General features: G+C 48.2%; 1 protein-coding gene across 2 annotated transcripts in view; it reads left to right on the top strand.

Moving 5' to 3' along the window:
* GALNT13 (polypeptide N-acetylgalactosaminyltransferase 13) overlaps positions 1-26,080 on the top strand; it is a 341,581-nt gene that overhangs the window by 175,554 nt on the left and 139,947 nt on the right. For both annotated transcript variants that reach the window (XM_075001619.1, XM_075001618.1), the window contains one exon: positions 22,169-22,286. In XM_075001619.1, the coding sequence (XP_074857720.1) occupies positions 22,169-22,286 (118 nt within the window). The remainder of the gene's footprint in view (positions 1-22,168; positions 22,287-26,080) is intronic.

Below are 26,080 nucleotides of genomic sequence, written 5' to 3'. Positions count from 1 at the left end.
TAAAATTTACTGTAAAACTAAGCAATGGAATTTATTTGGTTCTTTTTGTAAGATGTTCATTTGTAAGATGACTAGGGAAGTGAAGCAACAGAAGTATCTCCCTTTGCTGGAGTTTTTAGATTTAGATTGTATAGAAAATGGTTAATTAAGTGACTGCTGTAAAACCCATTGGTCATTGTAATCCAATACAGTTGTAAAGAGAACTTTGTTAGTGTAAACTACAATTATAAAAGAATCTATCAGATTTTATAAAAAAAACCACCTGCAATGAGCAGTAGCTGTGAGAATTCATACATTTTTGGTTTTACATTAATTAATGATGCTTAGTGTAACAAAGATTCAGAAGTCTGTTACAGAAAATTTAAATACTATGATCCAATGTACAGTAATCCCTTGAGGTTCACTCAACCCTCGTGTACCTTGAATTTCGTGTAAGTTGGGGAGGGCTTGGGGGATGGGTTGTGGCCCTGGAAGGGGTGGCAAGGAGTGTCTGCAGCCATTACTTCCCTGCGGCTCTGAGGCCAGGAGTGCCCATGGCCACCACTTCCTCAGGGCTCCCACCATGGGAAAGGGGGTTTTAGCCCACCTGGGGCAGACAGCTAGGTGAGCTAAAAGCCTTCCCCCTACCTTCTCAGAGTGGTGCCTAGTGCTGCTCTGGGAAGGCAGAAGGGGCTCTTAGCCTGCCTGGCTGCCCACAGCTGCGGGAAGCTAGGCAGGCTGCCAGCCCAGCAGATTCCCATTGTGCAAAACTTGCATTAATGTGAGTTTCACATAGTGTGAAGCTGTGTAAAATGAGGATTTACTGTATAGTCGCTGCTGTCACTCTTTTAAACAAATGTGCAGCTATTTTGTTCCCATATTTTCCGCTTTTGTTTCCTAAATACTTCTTGAGTATCTTTTCTCTCTTTCCTGTTTTCTTCTCACCATAGAGTCAGGAAGTCTTACCTGTGTTTTTTGGTAGCGTATGTCCTCCAATAATGAAATGCACTACATCAGTGCAAATTATCCAAAGAACTCCTAGCACTTATAGAGATTGCAAGTAAGCCACCCAAATAGAATCCAACTCATTCAACCTTTTGTCCTATGTCTTGTCTACCTTACATTACAGTTGGGTCTCAACAGGTTTTTTTTTAAGTTGGAAATGGTGACAGGAGGTGGATCACTTGATGATTACTTGGTCTGTTTATTCCCACTGGGGTGCTTGGCATTGACCACTGTTGGAAAACAGAATTCTGGGCTAGATGGAGCTTTGGTCTGAACCAGAATGACTGGTCTTATTTTCATGTGCATGGAGCCCTCTATCCATATGATGGCTATCAATGATTGGAACTTGGTGTGTGGGGCCCTTGGACGATAAAGATATCAAAGGAGCGATCAAGGAAGACAGTGCCATTGCGGAGCGATTAAATGATTTCTTTGCTTCAGTCTTCACGGCTGAGGATGTTACAGAGGTTCCTAAATCTGAGCCAGCCTTTTTAGGTGACAAATCTGAGGAACTCACTCAGATTGAAGTGACATTAGAGGAGGTTTTGGAGTTAATTGATAAGCTGAATAGTAACAAGTCTCCAGGACCAGACGGTATTCACCCAAGGGTTCTGAAAGAACTCAAATGTGAAATTGCGGAGTTATTAACAGTGGTTTGTAACCTATCCTTTAAATCCACTTTGGTACCAAATGACTGGAAGACGGCCAATATAACGCCAATATTTAAAAAAGGCTCTAGAGGAGACCCTGGCAATTATAGACCGATAAGTTTAACATCAGTACCAGGCAAATTAGTAGAAACACTAGTAAAGAATAAAATTGCAAGGCGTGTAGAAGAGCACAAATTGTTGGGCAAAAGTCAGCATGGTTTCTGCAGAGGGAAGTCGTGTCTAACTAATCTATTAGAATTCTTTGAAGGGGTTAATAAACATGCGGACAAGGGGCACCCAGTGGACATAATATACCTAGATTTCCAGAAAGCCTTTGACACGGTCCCACACCAAAGGCTTTTATGTAAATTAGGTGGTCATGGGATAGGAGGAAAGATCCTTTCATGGATCGGGAATTGGTTAAAAGACAGAAAACAAAGGGTGGGAATAAATGGTAAATTTTCACAATGGAGGAGGGTAACTAGTGGTGTTCCCCAGGGGTCAGTCCTGGGACCGATCCTGTTCAACTTGTTCATCAATGATCTAGAAAATGAGGTAAGCAGTGAGGTGGCAAAGTTTGCAGATGACACCAAGTTGTTCAGGACAGTCAAAACCAAAACAGATTGTGAAGAACTACAAAAAGATCTCAGCAAACTGAGTGATTGGGCAGCAAAATGGCAAATGAAATTTAATGTGGGTAAGTGTCAGGTAATGCATGTTGGGAAAAAATAACCCAAATTACACGTACTACATGATGGAGTCAAATTTAGCTACGACAGATCAGGAAAGGGATCTTGGAGTTATAGTGGATAGTTCTCTGAAGACATCCACGCAGTGTGCAGCGGCAGTTAGTAAAGCAAATAGGATGTTAGGAATTATTAAAAAAGGGATCGATAATAAGACAAAAGATATCATACTTCCCCTATATAAAACTATGGTATGCCCACATCTTGAGTACTGCATGCAGATGTGGTCTCCTCACCTCAAAAAAGATATATTGGCATTAGAAAAGGTTCAGAAAAGGGCGACTAAGATGATTAGGGGCTTGGAACGGGTCCCATATGGGGAGAGGCTAGAGAGACTGGGACTTTTCAGTTTGGAAAAGAGGCGATTGAGGGGCGATATGATAGAGGTATATAAAATCATGAATGGTGTGGAGAAAGTGAATATAGAAAAATTATTTACCTTTTCCCATAATACAAGAACTAGGGGACACCAAATGAAATTGATGGGTAGTAGGTTCAAAACTAATAAAAGGAAATTTTTCTTCACACAGCGCACAGTCAACCTGTGGAACTCCTTGCCCGAGGAGGCTGTGAAGGCCAGGACTCTATTAGGGTTTAAAAAAGAGCTTGATAAATTTTTGCAGGTTAGGTCCATAAATGGCTATTAGCCAGGGATAAAGTATGGTGCCCTAGCCTTCATAACAAGGGCAGGAGATGGATGGCAGGAGATAAATCACTTGATCATTGTCTTCTGTTCTCCTTCTCTGGGGCACCTGGCATTGGCCACCGTCGGCAGATGGGATGCTGGGCTGGATGGACCTTTGGTCTGACCCAGTATGGCCATTCTTATGTTCTTATGTCACATCCAACAGCAGTTCAGGTAGACATGCAGTCGCTGGTGTGTCTGATGCACAGGATGGGACTCCTGCAATGCCTATTCTAGCTAGTGTGGCAGATGGCTGCCCGTAGGCTGCAGGGATAGGATAGACAGTCACAACTAAAAGGTCCCCCTTAAGTTGGGGGAGGGTTCTGTGTTCAGACCCTTGCGAATATTGATTTTCCACAAATGGGGCGGGGGGGAGCTTGGAGCCCTAGGAAGTGGCAGCAGTAGACACTCTGGCCACAGGGACCTGGGGAAGCAGCGGCCGCTGGAGCTCCTGGCTCCAGGGGAAGCCACAGCAGCCATTGGTGCTCTCATCCCCGGAGCCCTGAGGAAGCGAGGCCACTTGCGAATAACTGAATTTGCGAATGTGGCACTAGCCAATGTCGAGACCCTACTGTATTAATGATTCAGAATAAATTCAGTGGGGGAGTGACGTAAAGGTTGCAGGCTTGCATTGAGAAATAGAAACAAATTTGGATACCAAAAATCACCCAACCAAATTTTAAACAAAATTCAAACAGAAATTAATTCAATTTTTTTTTTTAAATTCCAAGAAGAGTTAGCTGGATTTTTCTTAGGCTATGTCTACACTACAGTGATATGTTAACAGAAGCTACTATTAAAAGATGTCTTCCAATAACACTTCTGTTGACAGATCACAGCTACACACAAAAGTGGTTTGCTCTGTCCATCTGCTGTCAATCTGCTTTGTCGACAGAGAACAGCCAGACTGCTCAGCCATTCTTTCGACAGAACAGCCAACTAGAAGCAGAGCAGACAGGGCTGCCTGGGGACTCAGAAGCCCCATCTGTTAACAGAGCCCCCTCCCCCGCCCCAGAGCATCCATACAGCTATTTTGTCAACAGATTGTGTCAAGAAAGGCATTCTGCCTCATGGGGCAGAGGCAGAAGGCTGTAGATGAAAGCACCGTGTTCTGTCAGATATTGACAGAGCGCATTTTTAGTGTGGACGCTCTGCTGTCAACAAAACTCTCTAGTGTAGATATAGCTTCAGTACATAACAAAAGCACTAAAACACCAAGAGAAAGTCTGTGACTTCATTTACAAAGTAAGGAGGAGAAAAAAGAGGGAAGCAGCTGGGGAGATAGGGATTAGTACTGTCTCGCTCTCTGCTACCAAAGAGGAGATTAATTTCCAGAGCCAGAGTAGTTCAGACAAGCACTGCACTCACTTGATAATTCTGCCTATATCCAATTGAAATCTTCATACCGCTGAAGTTTTTTCCACGTTCAGAAATCAAATATGGACTGTGATTGGTTCAGTATTTGAACACAAATATTGTCTGGACCCAGACAGCCAGTGGAAGTTTCTGCAGGATACTATTTTAAAAAGTGTGCTTTGTGTATCTGAAATAGAATAAGTAATATGAGCCGTGTCTACACGTGCACGCTACTTTGAAGTAGCGGCACTAACTTCGAAATAGCGCCCGTCACGGCTACACGTGTTGGACACTATTTCGATGTTAACATCGACGTTAGGCGGCGAGACATCTAAGCCGCTAACCCCATGAGGGGATGGGAATAGCGCCCTACTTCGACGGTCAACGTCGAAGTAGGGACCGTGTAGTCATTGTGCGTCCCACAACTTCGAAATTGCGGGGTCCTCCATGGTGGCCATCAGCTGAGGGGTTGAGAGATGCTCTCTCCAGCCCCTCAGCTCAATGGTGGCCATGTGGAGCGGCCCCTTAAAGGTCCCCACCCACTCTCTTTCAGCTGCAGGAAGCTGAGAGAGCGTGCAGGCAGCAGCAATAACATGCGTCTCGCCTGCGCGCTCCTCCGCAGCCACCCACACCCCCACCCAACGCGATGGCCACCCGGCAGCCCCCCCAGCGCCCTGAGGGAACCCCCCCGAAGGGGAGCCAGGGTTCCCAGGGCAGGAGCCAGGCCGGGAAGCGGCAGCGGGGCCCCTCCTGGATGGAGGCCGAGCTTCGTGACCTGCTGGGGCTCTGGAGCGAGGAGGAGATGCTCCAGGTAATGGGGAGCAAGAGGCGGAACGCAGATGCGTTCGCTCGGCTGGCCGAGGGCCTGGCCGCCCTGGGTCACCCTGCCCGCACTCCAGACCGTGTCCGGAGTAAAGTCAAGGAGCTGCGGCAGGGTTACGCCCGGGCCCGGGATGTGGCCAGCTGATCTGGGGCCACCCCCGTCACTTGCCCCTTTTACAGGGAGCTCAGGGACATCTTGGACCCCCAGCACACCTCCTCCCCTCCTGCCACGCTTGACACCTCGGCTGAGGAGCCCCAGCAGGCCCCGAAGCCAGAGTCCGCCCCGGAGGCAAGCCCCGCACCCCGGGGGCCCCCCCAGACTCCCCCACCGGGTCACCGGAGCAGGAGGCGGAGGAGGAGGGGGACGACTCCTCCACTGAGACGGGGCTCCAGATCCTCCTCCTGCCATCGAGGAGCAGCAGCCGGGCGTCCGCCCCCCGGGTGTCCCCCGACCGTGGGAGTGGACCTACAGGTATGTACCCCCCCCCGGTGTACACCCCCGGGGTTGAGGGGTGGGGGTAATAGATATGTGGCCAGGGCCCTCCACATGCCCAGATGACCATGGCCCCAAGGACAGCAGTGGCATGTCCCTCACATGAGTGCATCAGCCCCTTCCCCCCCCAGCACGCCAGTGCCATGCCCCATCCCCGGTGCAGCGGGGAGCGGAACCTCTAGGGTCCCCCGGGAGGAGGGAGTGGGACACCCAGCAGCAGCAGCAGCCGCAGCAGCAGCAGCATGTGATGGAGTGGGGGGAGTGCAAATGCGAGTCTCAGGCTAGATATGAGCAACAAGCTGAATAGTTCCCAGTGGCTAAGGATGAGCCTGGGGCTACAACTGGCAGGTTACACCTCTGCCCTGAACAAAGAGGAGGGAGGAGCCAAGCTGGGTTTGAATTGGGGGGCCGCAGTTAGAGGCTAGGGGAAGGGAGAGCTGGAAAGCAGCCAGCCTGAGGAGGGGGAAAGCTACACCCCAGAGGGGCACCCCTTGGGGTCTTCTCCCCAGGACGGGTTGGAAGGACTGTCTCTGACTGCTGTACTGTCACTTCTGGGAGAAACTGGGCATCTGTTGCCTAAGAAACCTCTCCTGTCAGACACTGCTGAGTGAAGTGAGAGTCACTCCTGCCGGGGGACGGGGTGCAGTGCAGGGGGACCCTTGAACCCCATCACAGCAGCATCTCCCGGGGACGGGGATGGGGAACCTGCAGCACAGGGGTGGGGGGACAAGGGCCACAGCTCGGGGCCCACACTAACGCCTGTCTCCACTCTTCTTCCCCCCCTCCTGTGTTTCGCAGCTGCACCATCGGATGGACCGGAGAGCGCCGGCGAGGCGTCAGTGGACCCGGAATCACCTCCGGGGCCATCGCTCCAGGCCAGCCCCTCAGCGGAGGACCGACCAGCCCCACGGCAGGCAAGACAGCGGACCCAGCACCAGCCGCCGGCGATGGACCCCCAGCTGCTGGCCCTCCACCGCCGGCAGGCGGAGGTCGCGGAGCAGCGCCTGCGGGTGGAGCAACACCACCTCCACCTCCAGGAGCGGGCGCTGGCCTGGCACCAAGAGGCATAGGGGGCCTACATGGACACATTCAACCGCATAGCGGACTACCTGGCCTCCGCATGCCGCGCCGGCTGCCGCTGCGCCCGCCCTGACTGCTCCACCCTTCATGCCACCCGCTGCTCCGCTCGTCGCCGCGCCGTCCACCGTCGCCCCGCCACCCACCACCGAGGGCCGTTCCGCTGAGGGAGACCTGGGGCCAGCTGACACTCGCCGGACATATCTGCCGGACCGCCTGGACCCCAGCCAGCCCCGGGCAGGGCTGCGGCCAAGGCGGGGCTCCCGGCCGCCCACCCCCAGTGCCGGACTATAGGGGCGTGGGGCCCAGGACGTGCCCCCCCCCTCGTATATAGTTGGTATTTATTTATTAGTGCCCCCCGTTTGCCCAGTCTCCCCCCCCATGTAAATAGTTCTCCCCTTCCTTGTTATCCCTGTTTTTTTTTGTTAATATGTATGTACACTTTTCATATTTAAGTTAGTTAGAAGTTCCTGTATATAGTTTGTATTAGTTAGTTATAGAACAGAGTTGAAAGTAAACTAGTTTGATTTCACAAACAAGTGTCTGCTTTTACTTGTGCAGGCAAAGTGGGGGGGGCGGTGCTGTTGGGTGCTCCGTGGTGTGGGCGTAGGGGCAGGGAGTGTTGTGGAGGATGTGGGGGGGTGCAGTGGGGGGCCTGGCAGCGTTCACCCCACGGCCTCATCGAAGTGGGCCCGCAGGGCCTCCCAGACCCGGGTCCCTTCGGGGTCCACCTGGCGACTGGGGGCAGCAGGTGGCTGCACGTCGGCCCTGCCGGCCTCCACAGCCCAGCCCTGAAAAAAGGCCTCCCACTTGCTCTCCACCAGATTGTGCAGGGCGCTGCACGCACCCACAATCTGGGGGATGTTGGTGGGGCCTGCATCCAGGAGGGTGAGGAGACATCTCCAGTGCCGTCTGAGGAGGCCAAATGAGCGCTCCACCACCTGGCGCACGTGGTTCAGGCGCTGGTTGAAGCGCTCCTGGCTGGCAGAGAGATGGCCCGTGTACGGGTGCATGAGCCAGAGCCGGAGGGGGTATGCCGCATCTGCGATGACGCAGAGGGGCATGGTGGTGTCCCTCACAGGGCTCTCCCGCTGGGGGATGTAGGTCCCCGCCTCCAGCCGGCGGCACAGGCCCAAGTTCCGGAATACTCGGGCGTCGTGGGTGCTGCCAGGCCAGCCCACATAAATGTCCTGGAAATGGCCCCGGCTGTCCACCAAGGCCTGGAGGACCACTGAGTGGTAGCCCTTGCGGTTTATGTAGAGTCCTCCACTGTGCACCGGGGTGCGGATGGGGATGTGAGTCCCATCCAGAGCCCCGAAGCAACTGGGGAAGCCCAGGGTGGCAAAGTCCGCGATGGTGGCATCCGGGGCCCCCAGCCTCATGAGCCTGTGGAGGAGCATGGCGTTGATGGCGTGCACGACCTGCAGGGGAAGCACATGGGAGAGCACCAATGAGGGGTGAGCAGGGTGTGTGTGGCCTTCCCCTCCCCTCCCCTGCCCTGCCCTGCCCTGCCCTACCCGGGCCCCCCTGCCCTCCCAGGGCTGCCTCCCCACCTCCCCCCTTGGGTCCTCTTACCTCCATGAGGACAGCCCCGACTGTGGCCTTGCCGATGCCAAACTGCTGTCCCACGGATTGGTAGCTGTCTGGAGTGGCCAGCTTCCAGACAGCGATGCCGACCCGTTTCTCCTCAGGGAGGGCACGCCGCATGGCGGTGTCCTGGTGCCTGAGTGCGGGGGGTGAGCCACTGGCATAGCTCCATAAATGTCTGCCGGCTCATTCTAAAGTTCCTGAGCCAGCAGTTGTCGTCCCACTCCCCAAGCACCAGCCGCTCCCACCAGTCGGTGCTGGTGGGGTAGCTCCACAGCTGCCGGCATGTGAGGCGGGGGGTGGGGTCGGGGTGCTGCGGGGTTCGGGGTTGGAGTCCTCCTCCCCTGCGGGCTGCTCCTCCTCCTGCATGGCAAGGAGGTGCTCAGCTGCCTCCCGCATGGCATGGAGCAGGGCAAGCCCTGCTCCTGCAGGGGCGGCTGGGTTGACCTCTGGCGGCTGCTGCTGCTGGGGGTCCATGACTGCGTCGCCCGAGGTCTGCGTGCCTATGGCTCTGCAGACGGTGTGCTGTGCAGGCTGAGTGTGTCTGGAGGGGCCCTTTAAGGGAGCAGCTAGCTGTTGCCCTGGAAGCACTAGCCCGCCCTGTGACCCTGTTTGCAGCTGTGCCTGGCACACCTATTTCGATGTGTGCTACTTTGGCGTGTAGACGTTCCCTTGCTGCGCCTATTTCGATGTGGTGCTGCGCAACGTCGATGTTGAACATCGACGTTGCCAGCCCTGGAGGACGTGTAGACGTTATTCATCAAAATAGGCTATTTCGATGTAGGCTTCACGTGTAGACGTAGCTATGAACCGTCAAAGAATATAGGTTTTAATTTTTTATTGAAGACTAAATTAAATACCTCTTATTTACCTGCCTCCCCGCAAAGGTTTTATTCTGCTCCCACTTAAGTACCTAGCAGAACCACCTGTTGATTTTCCACTGGAGTAACCTTCGGGCCAATAGAGATGCAATAGATTATTGGACCATTTTCAAAAGGCTTTATTTTGTATACACACAGCTATAAGTACAGAGATTCCACAGGCTCCAGTGACAGTGGGGTTAAACTATGTCATGGGGGCATGGGTGGCTGGATACCAGTGAGCACAGACATGGAGAAGAGTCCCTGCCAGTCATGGAATCCTCCTCCAACAAAGCTGCCTTCGTGGTTGTGCACAGAGACTGGAAAGGATGTGGCAAGTATAGGGTTGGAGGATGCTGTTGCATAGGTTTTCTCCCCTGCAAACGGGAGATTTGAGCATGTAATGACCTCTATAGCCACCACCACTATAGGAGGCTTTGGACTTACAGCTGCACTGCAAGCATGTACTCAGGAGTGTCTATACCTTTGTCTTCCTACATTTTGTCTGTCAGCCATTTTTCTGTGATAGCCTCTGGTGCTTGCAACCACCACGGAGGGTATAAAACTGAATGTCTGAAAGAAAATACTGGACACTAGGAGAAGTGACATCAAAAGACAGCAGATGCATGTTTTGAGAGGCAATTACAGTAACTTCCAAACCACTTTTTTTAATGTAAATGACAAAACGGAAGAACTATAAATTAGAGCTTCATGTAATAATTGCAGGCATCAATCCGCCATCAAGCTGTGGAAAAAAATGATGTAGCAAACACCACACCGAATTTTGAACCATACACCTTTGTCAGGTTGTTGTATACCACCACTGTCAAAATGATGAGGGAAAGGGTTAATCAAATCACAAATTCAAGTTAAGCAGAGAAACTTCCTTAATATTCTCCTGGAAGTATCCTTTCATACTACTTGTAATCTGCAGAGCTCACTGTCTCTTTCAGAAAGTTCATTCCTCCTCTAGTCAGTGGCAGCCTATTATCATGCCTCAGGCAACAGAATAGTGTCTGTGCTGAGAACAGTTTAAATACAGCTTGTGTCTTCATACCTAGCCTGTCGCAAATACCAGACATTTTTGTGCTGTGAATGTTAAAGCTGTCCATGACAATCCATCTTTACTTCCCTCCTTAAAATCTCAGTTCACCAGGTGCTAAAATGTTGTCACTTTCAGACCCTTTTGATTTCTTTCTAAGCATTTTATTACTACGCCAACTACTATGAATAAAAATTGAAAGAAAAATATATACATAAAGTAGCAAGCATGTGTTGTTTTTATCCCTTTCTCATTCTCCATCCCACCAACTGGATGATGTTTAACACCAATAAGAACCTATGTGAATAGAATTCTTATTCCAGATTACAAACAGGTAATATTGTTATCTATCTTTCATATACCTCATGAAAGTATATTGTTTACATTTTTAGCTGTCTGTTGAGGCAGTCAAAACACTGACCAACATAGCAAGCAGGGCTTTAAACTAGATTTGGAGGGGTGAGGTGACCAAAGCCCACTGGTAGAGTCAAAAACATGAGAACTGGGAGAAGAGTTGGAATTTGGGTGGAGCATGAGCTTTTAGAACAGGAATAAAGGAGAGAGAAGACTGAACTGGAGAGGGGAAACAAATCAGTATCTTAGGTGTCTATATGCTAACAAAGAGAAGTATGGGGAACAAGCAGGAAGAATCCAGAATGCTAGTAAATGAACATAACTGTGACATAGTTGGTATCACGGAGACTTGGTGGGATAATATGCATGACTGGAATATTGGTATAGAAAGGTGCAGCTTGCTGAGGAAGGACAGGAAAGCTGTGTCTACACTAGCTGGCTATTTCGAAGTAGCCGTGCCAACTTCAAAATAGCGCCCGCCGTGTCTACATGCACCGAGCGCTATTTTGAAGTTGAAATCGACGTAAGGCGGCGAGACGTCGAAGTCGCTATCCTCATGAGGAGATGGGAATAGCACCCTACTTCGATGTTGAACATCGAAGTAGGGCACGTGTAGACGATCCGCATCCCGCAACATCGAAATAGCGGGGTCCTGCATGGCGGCCATCAGCTGAGGGGTTGAGAGACGCTCTGTCCAGCCCCTGAGCTCTATGGTCGCCGCATGCAGCAGCCCCTTAAAGCTCCCCACCCCCTTATTTCCTGTGCAGGAAGCTGAGAGCTCGTGCAGGCAGCAGCACTGCCACGTGCCCAGCCTGCACATCCCTCGGCAGCCCCAAGCCAGCACCCTGCACCCCATGGCATCCAGCCAGCCCCCCAAGTGCCCACAGGGCTCCCAGCCTGCCAGCCAGTGGGGGAAGAGGCAGCGGGGCACCTCCTGGATGGAGGCCGAGATCCGGGACCTGCTGGGGCTCTGGAGCGAGGAGGAGGTGCTCCAGGTAATGGGGAGCAAGAGGTGGAACGCGGATGCATTCGCTCGGCTGGCTGGGGACCTGGCTGCCTGGGGTCACACTGCCTGCCCTCTTAACCATGTCAGGAGTAAGGTAAAGGAGCTGCGACAGGGTTACGCCCGGGTCCGGCACACGGTCAGCTGATCTGGGGCCGCCCCCGCCACTTGCCCCTTTTACAGGGAGCTCAGGGCCATCCTGGGTCTCTGGTACACCTCCTCCCCTCCGGCCACCCTTGACACATCGGCCGATGAGCCACAGCAGGCCCCGGAGACGGAGTCCACCCTGGAGGCCAGCCCTGCACCCCAGGAGCCCACTCCTGGGACACTGGAGGAGGAGGAGGGGGCCTCCAGTGACGGGGGGGCTCCAGATCCTCCTCCCCTCCTGCAGCTCCAGCAGGGCGTCCGCCCGATGGGTGTCCCCCAACCGTGGGAGCGGAGCGTCGGGTATGTACCCTCCTGGTGCACACCCACGGGGTTAAGGGGTGGGGACAAGAGACATAACCAGGGCCCTCCACACACCCAGATGACCATGGCCCCGAGGACAGCAGTGGCATGTCCCTCAGAAGAGTCCATCAGCCCCTGCCCCCCAGCAGGACAGCACCATGCCCCATCCCTGGGGATGGGGGGAGTGGAACCTAGGGTCCCCCAGGGGCGGGGGGGGGGCGGGTTGGACACCCATCATCAGCAGCAGCAGCATCTCCAGGGGATGGGGATGGGGATGGGGATGGGGAACCAGCAGCAGAGGGGTGGGGGGACAAGGGCCACAGGTCAGGGCCCAGACTAACGGCTGTCTCCACTCTTCTTTCCCCCTCTGTTCCGCAGCTGCACCATCGGAGGGCCCAGAGAGCACCGGCGCACTGTCTGTGGTCCCGGAGAGCCCACCGGGGCCATCCCACCAGGCCAGCCCCTCGGCGGAGCACAGACCAGCCCCAGGACGAGGCCGACAGAGGCGGAGCCATCTGCGGGTGTCTATGGACCCCCAGCTGCTCGCCACCCTCCGGCGTCAGCTGGAGGTGTCCGAGCGGCGCTTGCAGGTGGAGGAGCGGCGGCTCCATCTCCAGGAGCGAGCACTGGCCTGGCGCCAGGAGGCTTGGTGGGCCTTCATGCGTGTGTTCGATGCCATCGCACGGCACTTGGCCCCCCCCTGCTGCTCCGCCTGCCGCTCCACCCACCGCTCTGCCTGCTGTCCCTCCACCATGAGCCGTCCTGGGTCCTGCCACCGAGGGGGACCATGGGCCTCCAGACACCGCTTGGCTGTATCTGCCGGTTCTCCCGGCCCCCACGCAGCCTCGACTGGGCCTCCAGCTGAGATGTGGGTCGTGCCCCCCAACACCAGGCACAGGACAATAGGGGTGCGTGGCCAAGGACGTTGCCCCCCAAGGCCCCCTCTTTTGGACTCATTCCCCCAATCTTTGTAAATAGTTTTTGTTCTACCTCTGTTTTGTACCTGCCCCCCATGTACATAGTTCCCCTCTTCTTCTTCTGTTTTCATATTAATAATACAAGGTTGCAGGGTTTTGTTTAAAAAAATTCCATTTTATTGCACAGAAGTGTGTGTGGGGGGTGTGCTCTCGGGTTCTCTGTGGTGTGGGCGTGGGGGCAGGGAGTGTTGTGGAGGAAGGGGGGCGGTGCAGTGGGTGGCTCGCCCGCAGCTGGCCCTGCCAGCGTTCTCCCTGCAGCCTGGTCAGAATGGGCCCCCAGGACCTCCCGGACCCAGATCCCCTCAGGGTCAACCTGGCGACTGGGGGCAGCGGGTGGCTGGATGTCGGCCCTGCCAGCCTCCACAGCCCAGCCCTGGAAGAAGGCCTCTCCCTTGCTCTGTGCCAGGTTGTGGAGTGTGCTGCACACGCCCACAACCTGGGGGATGTTGGTGAGGCCTGCATCCAGGCAGGTGAGGAGACACCTCCAGCGCCCTTTGAGGCAGCTGAAAGTGTGCTCGACCACCTGGTGCGCATGGTTCAAGCACAGGTTGAACCGCTCCTGGCTGGCTGTGACATGGCCCGTGTAAGGGTGCATGAGCCAGGGCTGGAGAGGGTATGCCGCGTCTGCGACGAGGCAGAGGGGCGTGGTGGTGTCCCCCACAGGGATCTCCCGCTGGGGGATGTAGGTCCCCGCCTCCAGCCGGCGGCACAGGCCCGAATTTCTGAACACCGGGGCGTCATGGGTGCTGCCAGGCCAGCCAACATAAATGTCCAAGAGGCGGCCCTGGCTGTCCACCAAGGCCTGGAGGACCACGGAATGGTATCCCTTCCTATTGAGGAAGCGTCCTCCGCTGTGCTCCAGAGCACGGATGGGGATATGGGTCCCATCCAGAGCCCCAAAGCAATTTGGGAAGCCCAGGCTGGCAAACCCCACGATGGCAGCATCCAGGTCCCCAAGCCACACGAGCCTGTGGAGGAGCAGGGCATTGATTTGCATGGGCGACCTGCAGGGGAAGGACATGAGAGAGCGCCGGTGAGGGGTGTGCAGGGTGTGTCTGGACCTCCCTCCCAGGGCTCCCCCCTCCCCCGGGGCTCCCCCCCCCGGCCACCCCCCTCCCCCTGGGTCTTCTTACATCCATGAGGACAGCCCCGACGGTGGCCTTGCCCACGCCGAACTGGTGCTCTACAGATTGGTAGCTGTCTGGAGTGGCCAGCTTCCAGACAGCGATGCCAACCCATTTCTCTACGGTGAGGGCACATTGCATGAGGGTGTCCTGGTGCCATAAGGCAGGGGTGAGCCACTGGCAGAGCTCCAGGAATGTCTGCTGGCTCATTCGGAAGTTCCGGAGCCAGCGGTCATTGTCCCACTCGTCGAGCACCAGCCGCTCCCACCAGTCCATGCTCGTGGGGTATCTCCACAGCCGGCGTCGTGTGCGGCGGGGGGGAGCTGGGAGGGCAGCAAGGTCTGGGGCTGCTTCCTCATCCCCCGAGGACAGCTCATCTTCCTGAAATAAAAGATGGTCAGCTGCCTCCTGCATGGCACTGAGCAGGGCAACCACTGCTCCTGCAGGGGCGGGTGTGGGCACCTCTGGCGGCTGCTGCTGCTGCTGCTGCTGCTGGAGGTCCGTGCTGCTTCCACGGGGTGTGCGTGCTTGTGGCTCTGCAGACTGCGTGCTGTGCAGGCTGAGTGTGTCTGGGAGGGGCCCGTTACGGGAGTAGCTTGCTGTTGCCACGGAAGTGCTAGTCCGCCTTGTGACCCTGTCTGCAGCTGTTTCTGGCACCCTTATTTCAATCTGGGCCGCTTTGGTGTGTAGACGCTCCCCTGCAGCGCCTACTTCGATGTAGTGCTATCCAACGTTGACGTTGAACGTCGACGGCACCAGCCCTGGAGGATGTGTAGACGCTATTCGTCGAAATAGCTTATTTCGATTTCACTACACTGAAATACATAAGCTATTTTGATGTAGCATCCCAGTGTAGACGTAGCTGAAGAGGGGAAAAAAGGGAGGTGTTGCCTTATATATTAAAAATGTACATACTTGTACTGAGATTGAGATGGAAATAGGAGATCTGTTTTGGGTAAGGATAAATCAAATAGCAAGGATGAACCAAATAGGAAGAAGTGTCTTCCGAAGTCAGGGGGTCATTTTGAAATGTTCCCATCTACATGGGCAGCATGCGTTCTGAAAGTGGCACACTTGAATCACATGCAGTCGCCGTTATGCCAATGGGCCTCCTTAGAGTCTTCAGGAATTCCTCATTAACTTGCCCCCTCTGAAATGAGGGGGCTAGTGTAGACACAGCCTATCAGTATTTCTTTCAGGAAGGAACAATCAGTTGCACACATACAAAATGAAAAATGACTCCAGATGAACGAGGACTGCAGAAAAGGATCTGGGGTAGTAGTGGAACTCAAGCTAACCATGAGACAACCCTGTTATAACCCTGTTGCACAAAAAAAAAAAAAAAACCCACATCATTCTAGGATGAACTGGGTCTCATGGGAATATGTTGTTCAGTTCTGGGCACCAAATTGCAGGAAAATGCAGACAAATTGGAGGTGGTCTAGAGAACAGCTACAAAAATTATCAGTTTTCCTATGTTGGAAAATTTTAAAAATTGGGTTTGTTCATTCTGGGAATGAGAAGGTTGAGAGGGGACATAAGTGTTCAAATACCTAAAGGTTTGCTAAAAGGAAGATGGACCAAAATTGTTGTTCTTAACTTCTGAGTATAGAACAAGCAATGGGCTTTAATTGCAACAAGGGAGTTTAGGTGGGATACTACAACAAACTTCCTCATTGTCAGGGTGGGTGATTACTGGAATAAATTTCCTGGCGAGATTGTGGAATCTCCATCACTGGGGATTTGTAAGAGTAGGTTAGAGAAACACCTATCAGAGAATGGTCTAGATAACTCTCAGTCCTGCCATGAATGCAGGGGCTTTTACTAGATGGTTCTTTAGGTCCCTTTCAGTCCATGTGATTCTGTGATGATGGTGCAAACTGTAGTTCTGTTTTTTTGGGTTGTAGACCCCTGTTCACTAATAACAGGACTGAGACCACCACATCATACGGCATGCAGTGAACAGCCGTACGATGGAAAGCACTGTTTGTCAGGCTAACCTGTGCTATGTTGACCTGAGGACCTTGGAGCCAAAAGCTTTCTCTCCTACATAATGCAGAGAGCCACTGGAAACCAGAACTTGTTCGCATTCCCTCACGAAGTCAGAGGATGATTGTTGTTGCTAAATGTGATTCATGTATTTTATGACTGTAAAAATAAGATTTATGCTTTGTTGTTTTAACCATGTTTGTCTTAGGATTTTACAAAGACCCACTGAATGCATTGATGCCTTTTTTGAATCAGCTTCTGTTGGCGAAAGAGACAATCACTTGTGCCAACGTAGAGCTCTTCTTCAGAGCTCTCGGTGTGTAAGTGTGAAAGCTTGTCTCTTTCTCCAGCAGAGGGTTGAGCACAAGATGCATATTTTTACAGTAACAAGATGGGTGAACTTGTAATTCATCATTTCCACTTAGAGTTCTTGGATCCAAAGTGACACTTACTCTGTCATATTCTTCTAAAAGGTACGGCACACCTTTCACATCCTGGAGCAGGAGGGCCTAGTTCAGCTTTAAGATGCTTTTCCTGCTGCCCAGTTATAGGTTGCTCTAAGGTTTGAGGAGATTCCCAACATAACTTAAATATTGCTGGGGGCCTTATCTACCTGTTGGCAGCCCTCCTATGGGCAGGGCCATCCCAAGAGATGGCAAGTGAGCCCTGGGGCAACCTGCCAGTGCCTAAGGGATAGGGCCCCAGGGAATCCCTCTGTTAATGCAGGCCCCACTCCACCCCCACTCTGTCCTCTTACCCCTTCCTGACAGACAAGCCCAGGGATTACCTGGGACAGGGTCTACTGCTGAACAGCGACAGCAGCAGGGGGTTGCCTCCCCTCATCCGCCCACCTAACCACATGGTGCAAGCAGCAGCCTGGTCTGCCCTGCTCCACCGTGTCCGCCTGACCCACTGAGCCCAGCTTCTCTGCAGTTGGCTGGGAATAGAGGCAGTGCAGAAGCTGGGCCCTGTGGGCTAGGAAACTGTTGTGGCAGAGCAGAGCAGGCTCCTGCTTGCGCCACCCACATGGCGAGTATGTGGGAGGGGGCGAGAGGAGGCATCTGTCTGCTGCTGCTGCTGCTGTCCACCACTGCTGCTACTGTGCCCTGCCTGAGGTAATCCCTCCCCTTTCCTGTCCATAAGGCAGCTGGTGCGCCTGCCGCAGGACCCCCAGAAGTGTGAGGTCGTGGTGGTCACTGCACTTTATCCTATGGAAGGAACAGATCTGCCTTTGGGTTGCAGTGCAAACTAGAATCTCTGCAGCCTCACAGCCTCTTTGCCCCTATGCCCTAGGTTAGAAGATGATCATCGGAGGCAGTCTTCCATGGGAGGTGCACTAAAGGACTCCTCCTTGATCAGGATATGGGGCTTTTTGGGTGCTTTCAGGGCATGTTGCTCCTTTTTCCCACCATCAAGGAGCCAGAATGGGGAGGAAAATCTGTCTGAGTGGGCTGGCAAAAATTGAATAAACCAAAAAGCCTTAGCTCCAAAATAAAACAAGAAAAGTCAGAATATACTACCTTTAAACAGTCAACACCTAACACGGATGGTTCTCTGGCAGTCATTTCAACAAGAATCAAGACGTCTTTATTCTTTCTATTGTTGCTTTTTAGCCACTGTTACAATGACAGCTGCACAGCTATTTACGCAATAAATTCAGTTCACATAGCTGATAGTTTTGGCTGTCCTGTTTTATTTAGATAACCTCTTTATTGGGGTGTGGGTGGGTATGTATGTGTAAATTTTACAGTAGAACTGCAGGATACTGTTTTAGTTTGTAAGGATTTTCATTTCATTCTTTATAATTTTGATTTGTGTGTGTTTACACCAGGAGTAGGCAATAACTTTTGATAGGGGGTTCACTCCAGGAATTTGGTTAAGTGGTCAAGGGCTGCACTCTTCTGTGATATTAACGGAAGAGGTATGGAGTCTGGCATGGAGGGTGCCAAAGTGGTCTCTGGGTAGGGGATTGGGCTTCAAGCGAGGGTGTAGGCTGTGGGAGTGAGTTTGGGTGAAGGGGGGAGTTGTGACCTGGGGCAGGGCTTTGGGGTGAAGGGGTGAAGCATCTGGGAGGGCATATGGGTTCAGGACAGGATTCTGACCTGGAGGAGGGATTTAGGAGAGGCTGCAGGCTATGGGAGGGAGTGGTGACCTGGGGCTGTGCTTCAGGAGGGGGCGCACAGGTTTTTAGTTGTGTCCTGGAGTATGGAGTTGTGCGGAATGGGATGCCAAGTGCAGACCCTGGTCAGGAGATGCTTGCCCTAAATGGCTCCAGGCCGCAGTCCCGTGGGATCCTCGAGCAGGCTCCTGCTCACCACTTAAATTGGCTGGCTGCCGGGGCTATGTGTGCATCTGCATGCCATGCATCCCTGGGGGTGGGGCCCTCCACGCACTGCTTGTGCCCAAAGCACAGCCCTGGCAGCTTCCACTGGCTGGTTTCCAGCTAATGCAATATTGTGCTGAGAGCGAGAGCAATGCACAAAACCCCCACCCTGCTCTGTGGCCAGATGGATCTGAAGATTGGGTAGGCTGGATACCACTTTGGGGCCATATTTTACCTGCCCCTGATTTACACACGCAAACCCACTATCAAATTTCACAAACCCCCTGAATTTCAAATTTCAGCTCAGTTGAAATTGTCAAGAATTCACCTGCTTTCACAACAGATCTGCAACAATGACGATTTTCATGTGATATTGATCCAAAATTTTTGGGTTTTACATTACTTTGCTTACATTAAACCATCTGGACTACTCATTTCAGTGAGAGTCTCCAGACTGTGTATTTGCAAAATAAGGCTCATAAGTTGACCACATTTGTTTGTGCAGAACATTTATGATTCTTGCTCTCTGGATGAACCTGGTCATTTTCAAATATGTAAATAAAATCAAGTATACTTACAGTGGTTTTATGTTTCAATGTACAGTAGTGATTTCACCTGCAGGTAGACTCTTCAACTAGTCACTATACCTGTCATTTAAAGCTAATATTTTGAATTGCTCAAATGTACTGTGAAGAAGTATAAGAAAATTACATGAATTTTTATTTCTTCTCCTGCTTGATGAGTCACCTATTACACAATATTGTACAGTAAAATTCCCCAGTCAGGTAGGGGGCTATATCCAAAAATCATTACCATCTGTTCAGTTTCATTATTTTTCCTCATTGACCCTCTGAGCTATAATTATATTATCTGTGGCAGAGATCTAACAAGACTGAGGGCAATGAAGCAGCTATGAGACAGGGAAGGCTTAACTACATTGAAATGACAGTGATTATCTGAGCTTGCAGTATAAAGAGCATGGAGAGAAAAACAGGCTTGTGAAAAGTAGGTAAATACAGAAGTAGTTTGCAATTTGCTTGCTCTTCACTGAACTATGCTCTCCTGTGAAAAGTAGTGATTGTAAATTCTGGCAGAAAAGGAAATAATTATGCAAAATTCCTTCATTTGTTAAACATATTATTAAATATATTATTAAATGAGATGTTAAATATATTATTAAATGAGATGCTATCTTTAATGCTGTCGAAGTTATAAACTCTATGGTGTTAGTTCTATATGTCATACAACATTATATGAATAGGTATGTAAAATATACATCTATGTGGAGTATTTCAAGGAAGTCTCTTGTCTGTGTAGACCAGTAGCCAGCTTTCTTTACCACCAGAGCAGTTAGAAGGTGCTGGCTAGTGCACAGTAATGCTGCACTGTAATTACTAAGAACTTGTGAAGCTGTGCTGGTGCTATAAAATAACAGTGAAAAAGGTCCCTGTGTGTGACAAGGCTGTATGTGTATTCAGATTTTATGTGTGTATAAATACATGTAGCTTAATCTTCAAAAACAAATCCTGTGGCACCTTATAGACTAACAGATATTTTGGAGCATAAGCTTTTTTTGTGGGCAAAGACCAGCATCTGACAAAGTGGGTCTTTGCCCATGAAAGCTTATACTGCAAAATATCTGTTAGTCTATAAACTGCCGCAGGACTTCTTGTTGTATATGTAGCTTAATAGAGTTGAATGGGTAATGCAGACCATTTCCCTGAATATTCAGTCATATTATTGGATGGATTCTGTTGAGCTATGCTCATTTGAGCACTCAAATTGACATCTGCATTTTCACAAAGTCAACTGCAATGTCACAGTCACAGACGTTTATGGAAACTGAATTTTAAATTCACACACACATTTGTCCTCGAAGTGACTGCATTGCTTAGCAATTCAGGGAGTAGGGGCCTCTGGCATATCTGACCAAAAACAAGGAGCAATTTAGAAGTCTTCAATAAACCTTGTATCTGATATCCCATCTTGACAAACAATTCATTGTGTATCAGAAAACTTGCTAAATAAATTAACTGTTTGAATTACTGATTTTTGACACTGCTCTGTATGAAAGCTGTTTGTATACAAATATATATATAGACACACAATGTAATAGAAAAGATTAGTTTAAAAATGGGTATTCTTAATTCTGTGGATAAAATCACTATTCAATTTTCCTGTTTGAACAGCAGTCCCTAATTAATAGTTATTCTATTTTTTTTTTTTTGTGCTGGGATAGTCTGATCTGGCAAAGAACTTAAGCACATAAGATTGTGTGACTTTAATGGGGCTGCCTCATCCCATCAGCACCTTAAATACTAAAGGTGAGACTGTAACATTAGAATATGCTTTCAGTAAGGAGCAGGTCTTAGGTACACCATTAGAGCAGAGTGGAGAATTAATTGCAATTCAGACAGTTGTCATTTGCTCTCTTCCTTCTCTTTTGTACTGGACAGAAGTAATTTACTATCCAGTCACTTCAGCCTCCACATTGGGCCAAATCTGCAAACTAGATTTCAGGAGTGGGTCAGAGCCAACACCCAGCCAATCCACCCCCCACCTTCATGCCTGGCCAGGAATGGAATTGCATTTCCACAATAGCTGCTGTCCTTCTCACATGGTACCCCACTATGTGGATAACGCATGCAGAGGATTAAGGCTGTGCCTGGCAATTCCTTCTTCCCTTGTATGGTGTTGAAAGGACAAGTCACAATTCTGCTCTTAGGAATTTATAGATGGATTCACTAAAGGTGGAGGGCCATTTTTGCAGTGTGAGAGGATATGGAACATAACGGTCCCTGCCTGAAATACTAGAACTTTTGATTAAAGTTTTTCCTAATTGTTTATAGGGTCAAGTTTTCACTTAGATTCGAAGCTAATTCTGACCTCCTCCCCACCCACCCCCTTAGCTGTGCATTAGTATTTAGGTTGACAGTCCTATAGCTGCACTAATAAAACATTCATTATGAAATTTTCTCACCCTTTATTCCGATGCTAAGAGAAGCACAAAGTAGTATCTGTGAAATCTCACATTCATAATGTTTCAATAATGCATGTTTGTATTATCTCAGATAAACTTTGGTCTTCAAACTCTTAGAAAGGCTTTGCAGGGAAACAGGATATTTTTACTCAGCGAATTTGTACCCTGATTGGATTTGCCTATTGTAAAGATTTATAATCCTGTTAAGAGAGATTATGCCTGGTAATTTTATGAACATTTACTCTCTCAAAGGGAAGAGCTAAAGGCATTAAACTCTATTCACAAAGCATTTCAGATTGGATTTAATCTGCTATTCCACATGCAAAAGGTCATCTACTTAAATTGCTTTTTTAGATGCATCATATTAAGTGAAATTTCATGTACAGAATGATGCTGTAGTTCTTAGGTAAAGCTCTTCTTGTCAGTGGGTTTTTTTGCCTGAATAAACTATGCATTATTTGGCCTACAGCTGGAGTACAGCTCTCAAAATTATAAACCATGTTGTTACTTTTTGTATTTTAATTAATGTATTTAGCATATATTTTATATTAAAAAGGTCTGGAGACATATGTACTATGGTATCATTTATTAAAGTTCGCAGTGTCTTTCAAAATATATTTTTAATTTTTTTTCCTTAGTTTTGTTTTCTTTGTGTTTGTTTTCAACTAGGACCCCTACTATGGCTGGTGGCCTATTTTCTATTGACAGAAACTACTTTGAAGAGATAGGAACTTACGATGCAGGAATGGATATCTGGGGTGGAGAGAATCTTGAAATGTCTTTTAGGGTAATTCCCATTTTACTTTATTTTCTGACAACCAACAGTTATGCTATAATGGCATGTACATTGCATATGAGGCACTTTTGTTTTAGTTGAAATGAAAGCTCTGTATGAATTTAAAATTCTAAAAATAACTAGTGATGCCTTGTGGTAGTGTTTTGGGGGTTCTTTTTCTACTGCATGCAACACTTGTCAATGTTCTGAAAGATTTTTAAATAATGATTTTGAAGTTGCAAGTTTTAATAATATATTTAAATTAAAAAAGGGCTTTCGTTGAAACAGTAGGGATTGCAATTGACATGAATTAAGTGAAGAAGTATACAGTATTGAAAATCTAACTGTGGTTTTCAATAGAAGTTGCAGCAATATATATTGTGATGGATTTGCAAGATATAACTGGGATTTCTATTCTTTTTACATATGAGTTTGTAATGCTCTCTGAGGAATTTCATATCCTGCAGCATAGTGACTTGATTTCTGTCAGAGGTGTTCTTCCCCCGACAAGAATAAAATCTCTTTGATGAAATGCATTTATTTTGTAAATTGCCTTTTAAATCAAATGAAAATTGTAAAATTTGATGCTTTGGTGAATAAATGGTTAGGAAGGATGTGAAAAATGAAAATGACAATATTGTATTATGTATTGCAGTCTTTACAAGGCAAAGTAGGGTGCAAAATAAAACTGAATACACTTTTTCTAACCATAAAACACAAAAGTTGTGTCAAGCAGACATTATTATTCTGTCTAGAAAAAATCAGCGGAGACTCTGGCAGTATCTTAACTACATAGTGTTAAAGCATACATTGGTTATTGTTCAGTGAAGTAGAAGGAGAGAGATTTTTTTCTCCTAAGATGATTTTGCCTTGAGTGATTTTGCTTTAAAGTATCAGATGTACAATCTTTTGCGTGTGTGTGTGAGCATGTGTTTTAAATGTACCTCTTAATACATTTGTGGGTATAAAAGTAAATGAATATCTGTGATTTAGGATGAGCAATCTTAACCCAAAGAAAAGCCATTTTAAAAGTAAAATTATTAATGTGAATTAAACCATGGCCTACTGAATCTGAACACAATATTATTGTAAAGCCTAACAGAAGAGTGTCCTCTGTTTTGTATCTGCATTTGATGTGCAAAAATGATCCACAGATATCCACAGACTTGCAGATAGATACCTTATTTGTATCTGCCTCTGATCCACAGCCCATTTTTGTGAAGATTTGCAGGGCTCTTCCCAGGGTAGTTCTAAGTTCAGAGCATTTCATCTATGGTCTTTGAGAAGGCCTTTGTCTTGTCTCCATGGCCCCCTTTGTATTATACTGTCAGGAAGGAACACACAGGGTGAAATAGGGTGCTTAGCCCTCATCTTTCAACATTTAACACCTTACAGTGCTAACCCTGGACATTTGATAAAGCTTTTTTGGTCTCTTGTTAACAAAAATAAAGATACTGATGAGGCCTCAGGCCTTGATTTGTACCTGATTCTCCATTTTGACCTTGCATTTTCTTTGTACAGATTCTTACAAATTTTTCTAAGTGCAAAAATTGATGTAATTTACAATTCCTTGCCATTTTCTCCCCTTACACACATACATACTTTCTCTCTGACTCTTAGTTTTAAGTATATATTTAAGAACACTTTGAATAAAAAAGTAGTCAAGTAGCACTTTAAAGACTAACAAAATAATTTATTAGGTGAGCTTTTGTGGGACAGACCCACTTCTTCACACCATAGCCAGACCAGAACAGACTCAATATTTAAAGCATGGAGAACCAAAAACAGTAATCAAAGTTGACAAATCAGATTTGTCAACTTTGATTACTGTTTTTGGTTCTCCATGCCTTAAATATTGAGTCTGTTCTGGTATGGCTGTGGTCTGAAGAAGTGGGTCTGTCCCATGAAAGCTCACCTAATAAATTATTTTGTTAGTCTTTAAAGTGCTACTTGACTGCTTTTTTGTTTTGATAGTATATATACTAGCACGGCTCCTTCTCTGTTACTTTGAATAAAGATAGACTTAAACTGTTTGTCTACCAGAATCAGGGCTTAATATCTTAAAGGTAGTGTTTTCCATTCTCCACTGATTCTACCTTGTCTTGTCATTTTGCAGCTCTCTGGCAAGCAGTTGGCGTATCCCTGTAGTATCAGCCCAGACAGAGGTCAAAAACACTGAGGACTGAGGTGCTTTGAACCGTAGTACACTAAACACTAACTCTCTCCCTAACAGATACTTTAGGAAGTAAAACTCTATTCAAACTGAGAATTGTTTTAAAGAACTTGATAACTTATGACAGACAACTTATTATAGGGTGAAATCCTGATGCCTTTTGCTTCAGTGTGGCTCAGATTTCACCGTGTGCTTTGGTTTGTGATGTCACTTAGCTGGTCTTAAAATAGTCCATTCTCTGGAGAGCAAAGCATCTGTTAATATTATTTTTCTCCCTTTTTTGTTTAAACCTGTGCAGTCAAATCCTGACTTGCTTGCTCAGTTGCTATTCTGCTCCCATTTAGGGAAATCAATCAGATTTCATCTAAGAAAAGATTTAGCATTTGGCTCATGTTATATAAATTGTGGCATTATTTCATTAGACACTATATGCCAAATTCAGATTTAAAAAGTAATTTCAAAATATTCGAAGTGGTCACTGGAAGTGGTCACTGGCAGTAACAAGTGCTATTGATAAAAGATGCCCTTGTAGTAAGAAGAGGGAGCTTCACAAACAGAGCTGTCCTTCAACACTCATTAACACTGGACAAAATAAGCTTAAGAATTTTCTGATGAACTCTCCAGGCATCACATTAGAAAAAGCCATTTCATGTCTTACTTCAGAAGTTTGGCCCATTTCAACTTCAAGAAAAAAACCACCAGTTTGAAAAATAAGCATAAAACTAATAACAACAGACCAAGGTACCAAGAATAGAAATAAAATGTGTTTTCAGGGCAATGAGATTACCATGGAAATGAAAGGCATTAACACTAAGCTATTTTTCGGTATTCAGAGCCTTTAGATTTCAAAAGCAGGCAGAGTATGTGACCTAATTAAAGCAAAAGTTAGACATCAAGCAGGAATTGATTAATAAAATACCAATGGGAACAAATTAAAAACTAGTTGGTGAAAACATTTTTAGTTTCAACTTTTTCTATGACTTCTTGCATTTTTTTGGCCAGCACTGTTGAAAACTATTGATGCAGCTACCCTGGTACTATTACCAGTAGGTGAAGTCTTGTCTAATGATACTAAGGTTTACTGCATTTATCTTATCAGTCAATATTCCATCACAAAGTTAGCATGGCACGATAAATAAGAGAAAACAAAAGCTTTAGTTGTGCAGTTGCGGGCTCTCAGTAACATGTCTCTCTACCTGTTCTGAAATCTTTTATGGTGAGAGAAGGGTTCAGTCTCTTCACTATGAAATGCTTGGCCTGTCTGCTGAGAGTGGTGAACGTTTGTTCGTTTTCTCAAAACAATATTTAATAATCTGAAGCTTTTTTGTCATCTAGGAGAAAAGCGTACTGATGTATTACGTATCTTCACATTTGTGGTGGACTTTCCCTAGAGAATTCCAGTAGCATGTACTGTTGTCAAGGAAGCTTCCAGAATACTTTATATGTTCTCCTCTTGCAAACTTCTGATTATAGACTCATGTTGTTCTTTGGGCAATTTATGCTGAATATATTGCTCTGTCCCGGATGTCTCAGGACCTACAGGTACCTGTCATTATGGTTGGTTTTTTTACAATAAACTCTTTCATATCTGGCATTCTATCATCTGGAACTCTCAACTAACCAACAATTTAAA

This window comes from Carettochelys insculpta, chromosome 8 (genome assembly GCF_033958435.1).
Source record: "Carettochelys insculpta isolate YL-2023 chromosome 8, ASM3395843v1, whole genome shotgun sequence".
In the NCBI taxonomy this organism is placed as follows: domain Eukaryota; kingdom Metazoa; phylum Chordata; order Testudines; family Carettochelyidae; genus Carettochelys; species Carettochelys insculpta.
This window is presented reverse-complemented; position numbering and strand designations above follow the sequence as displayed.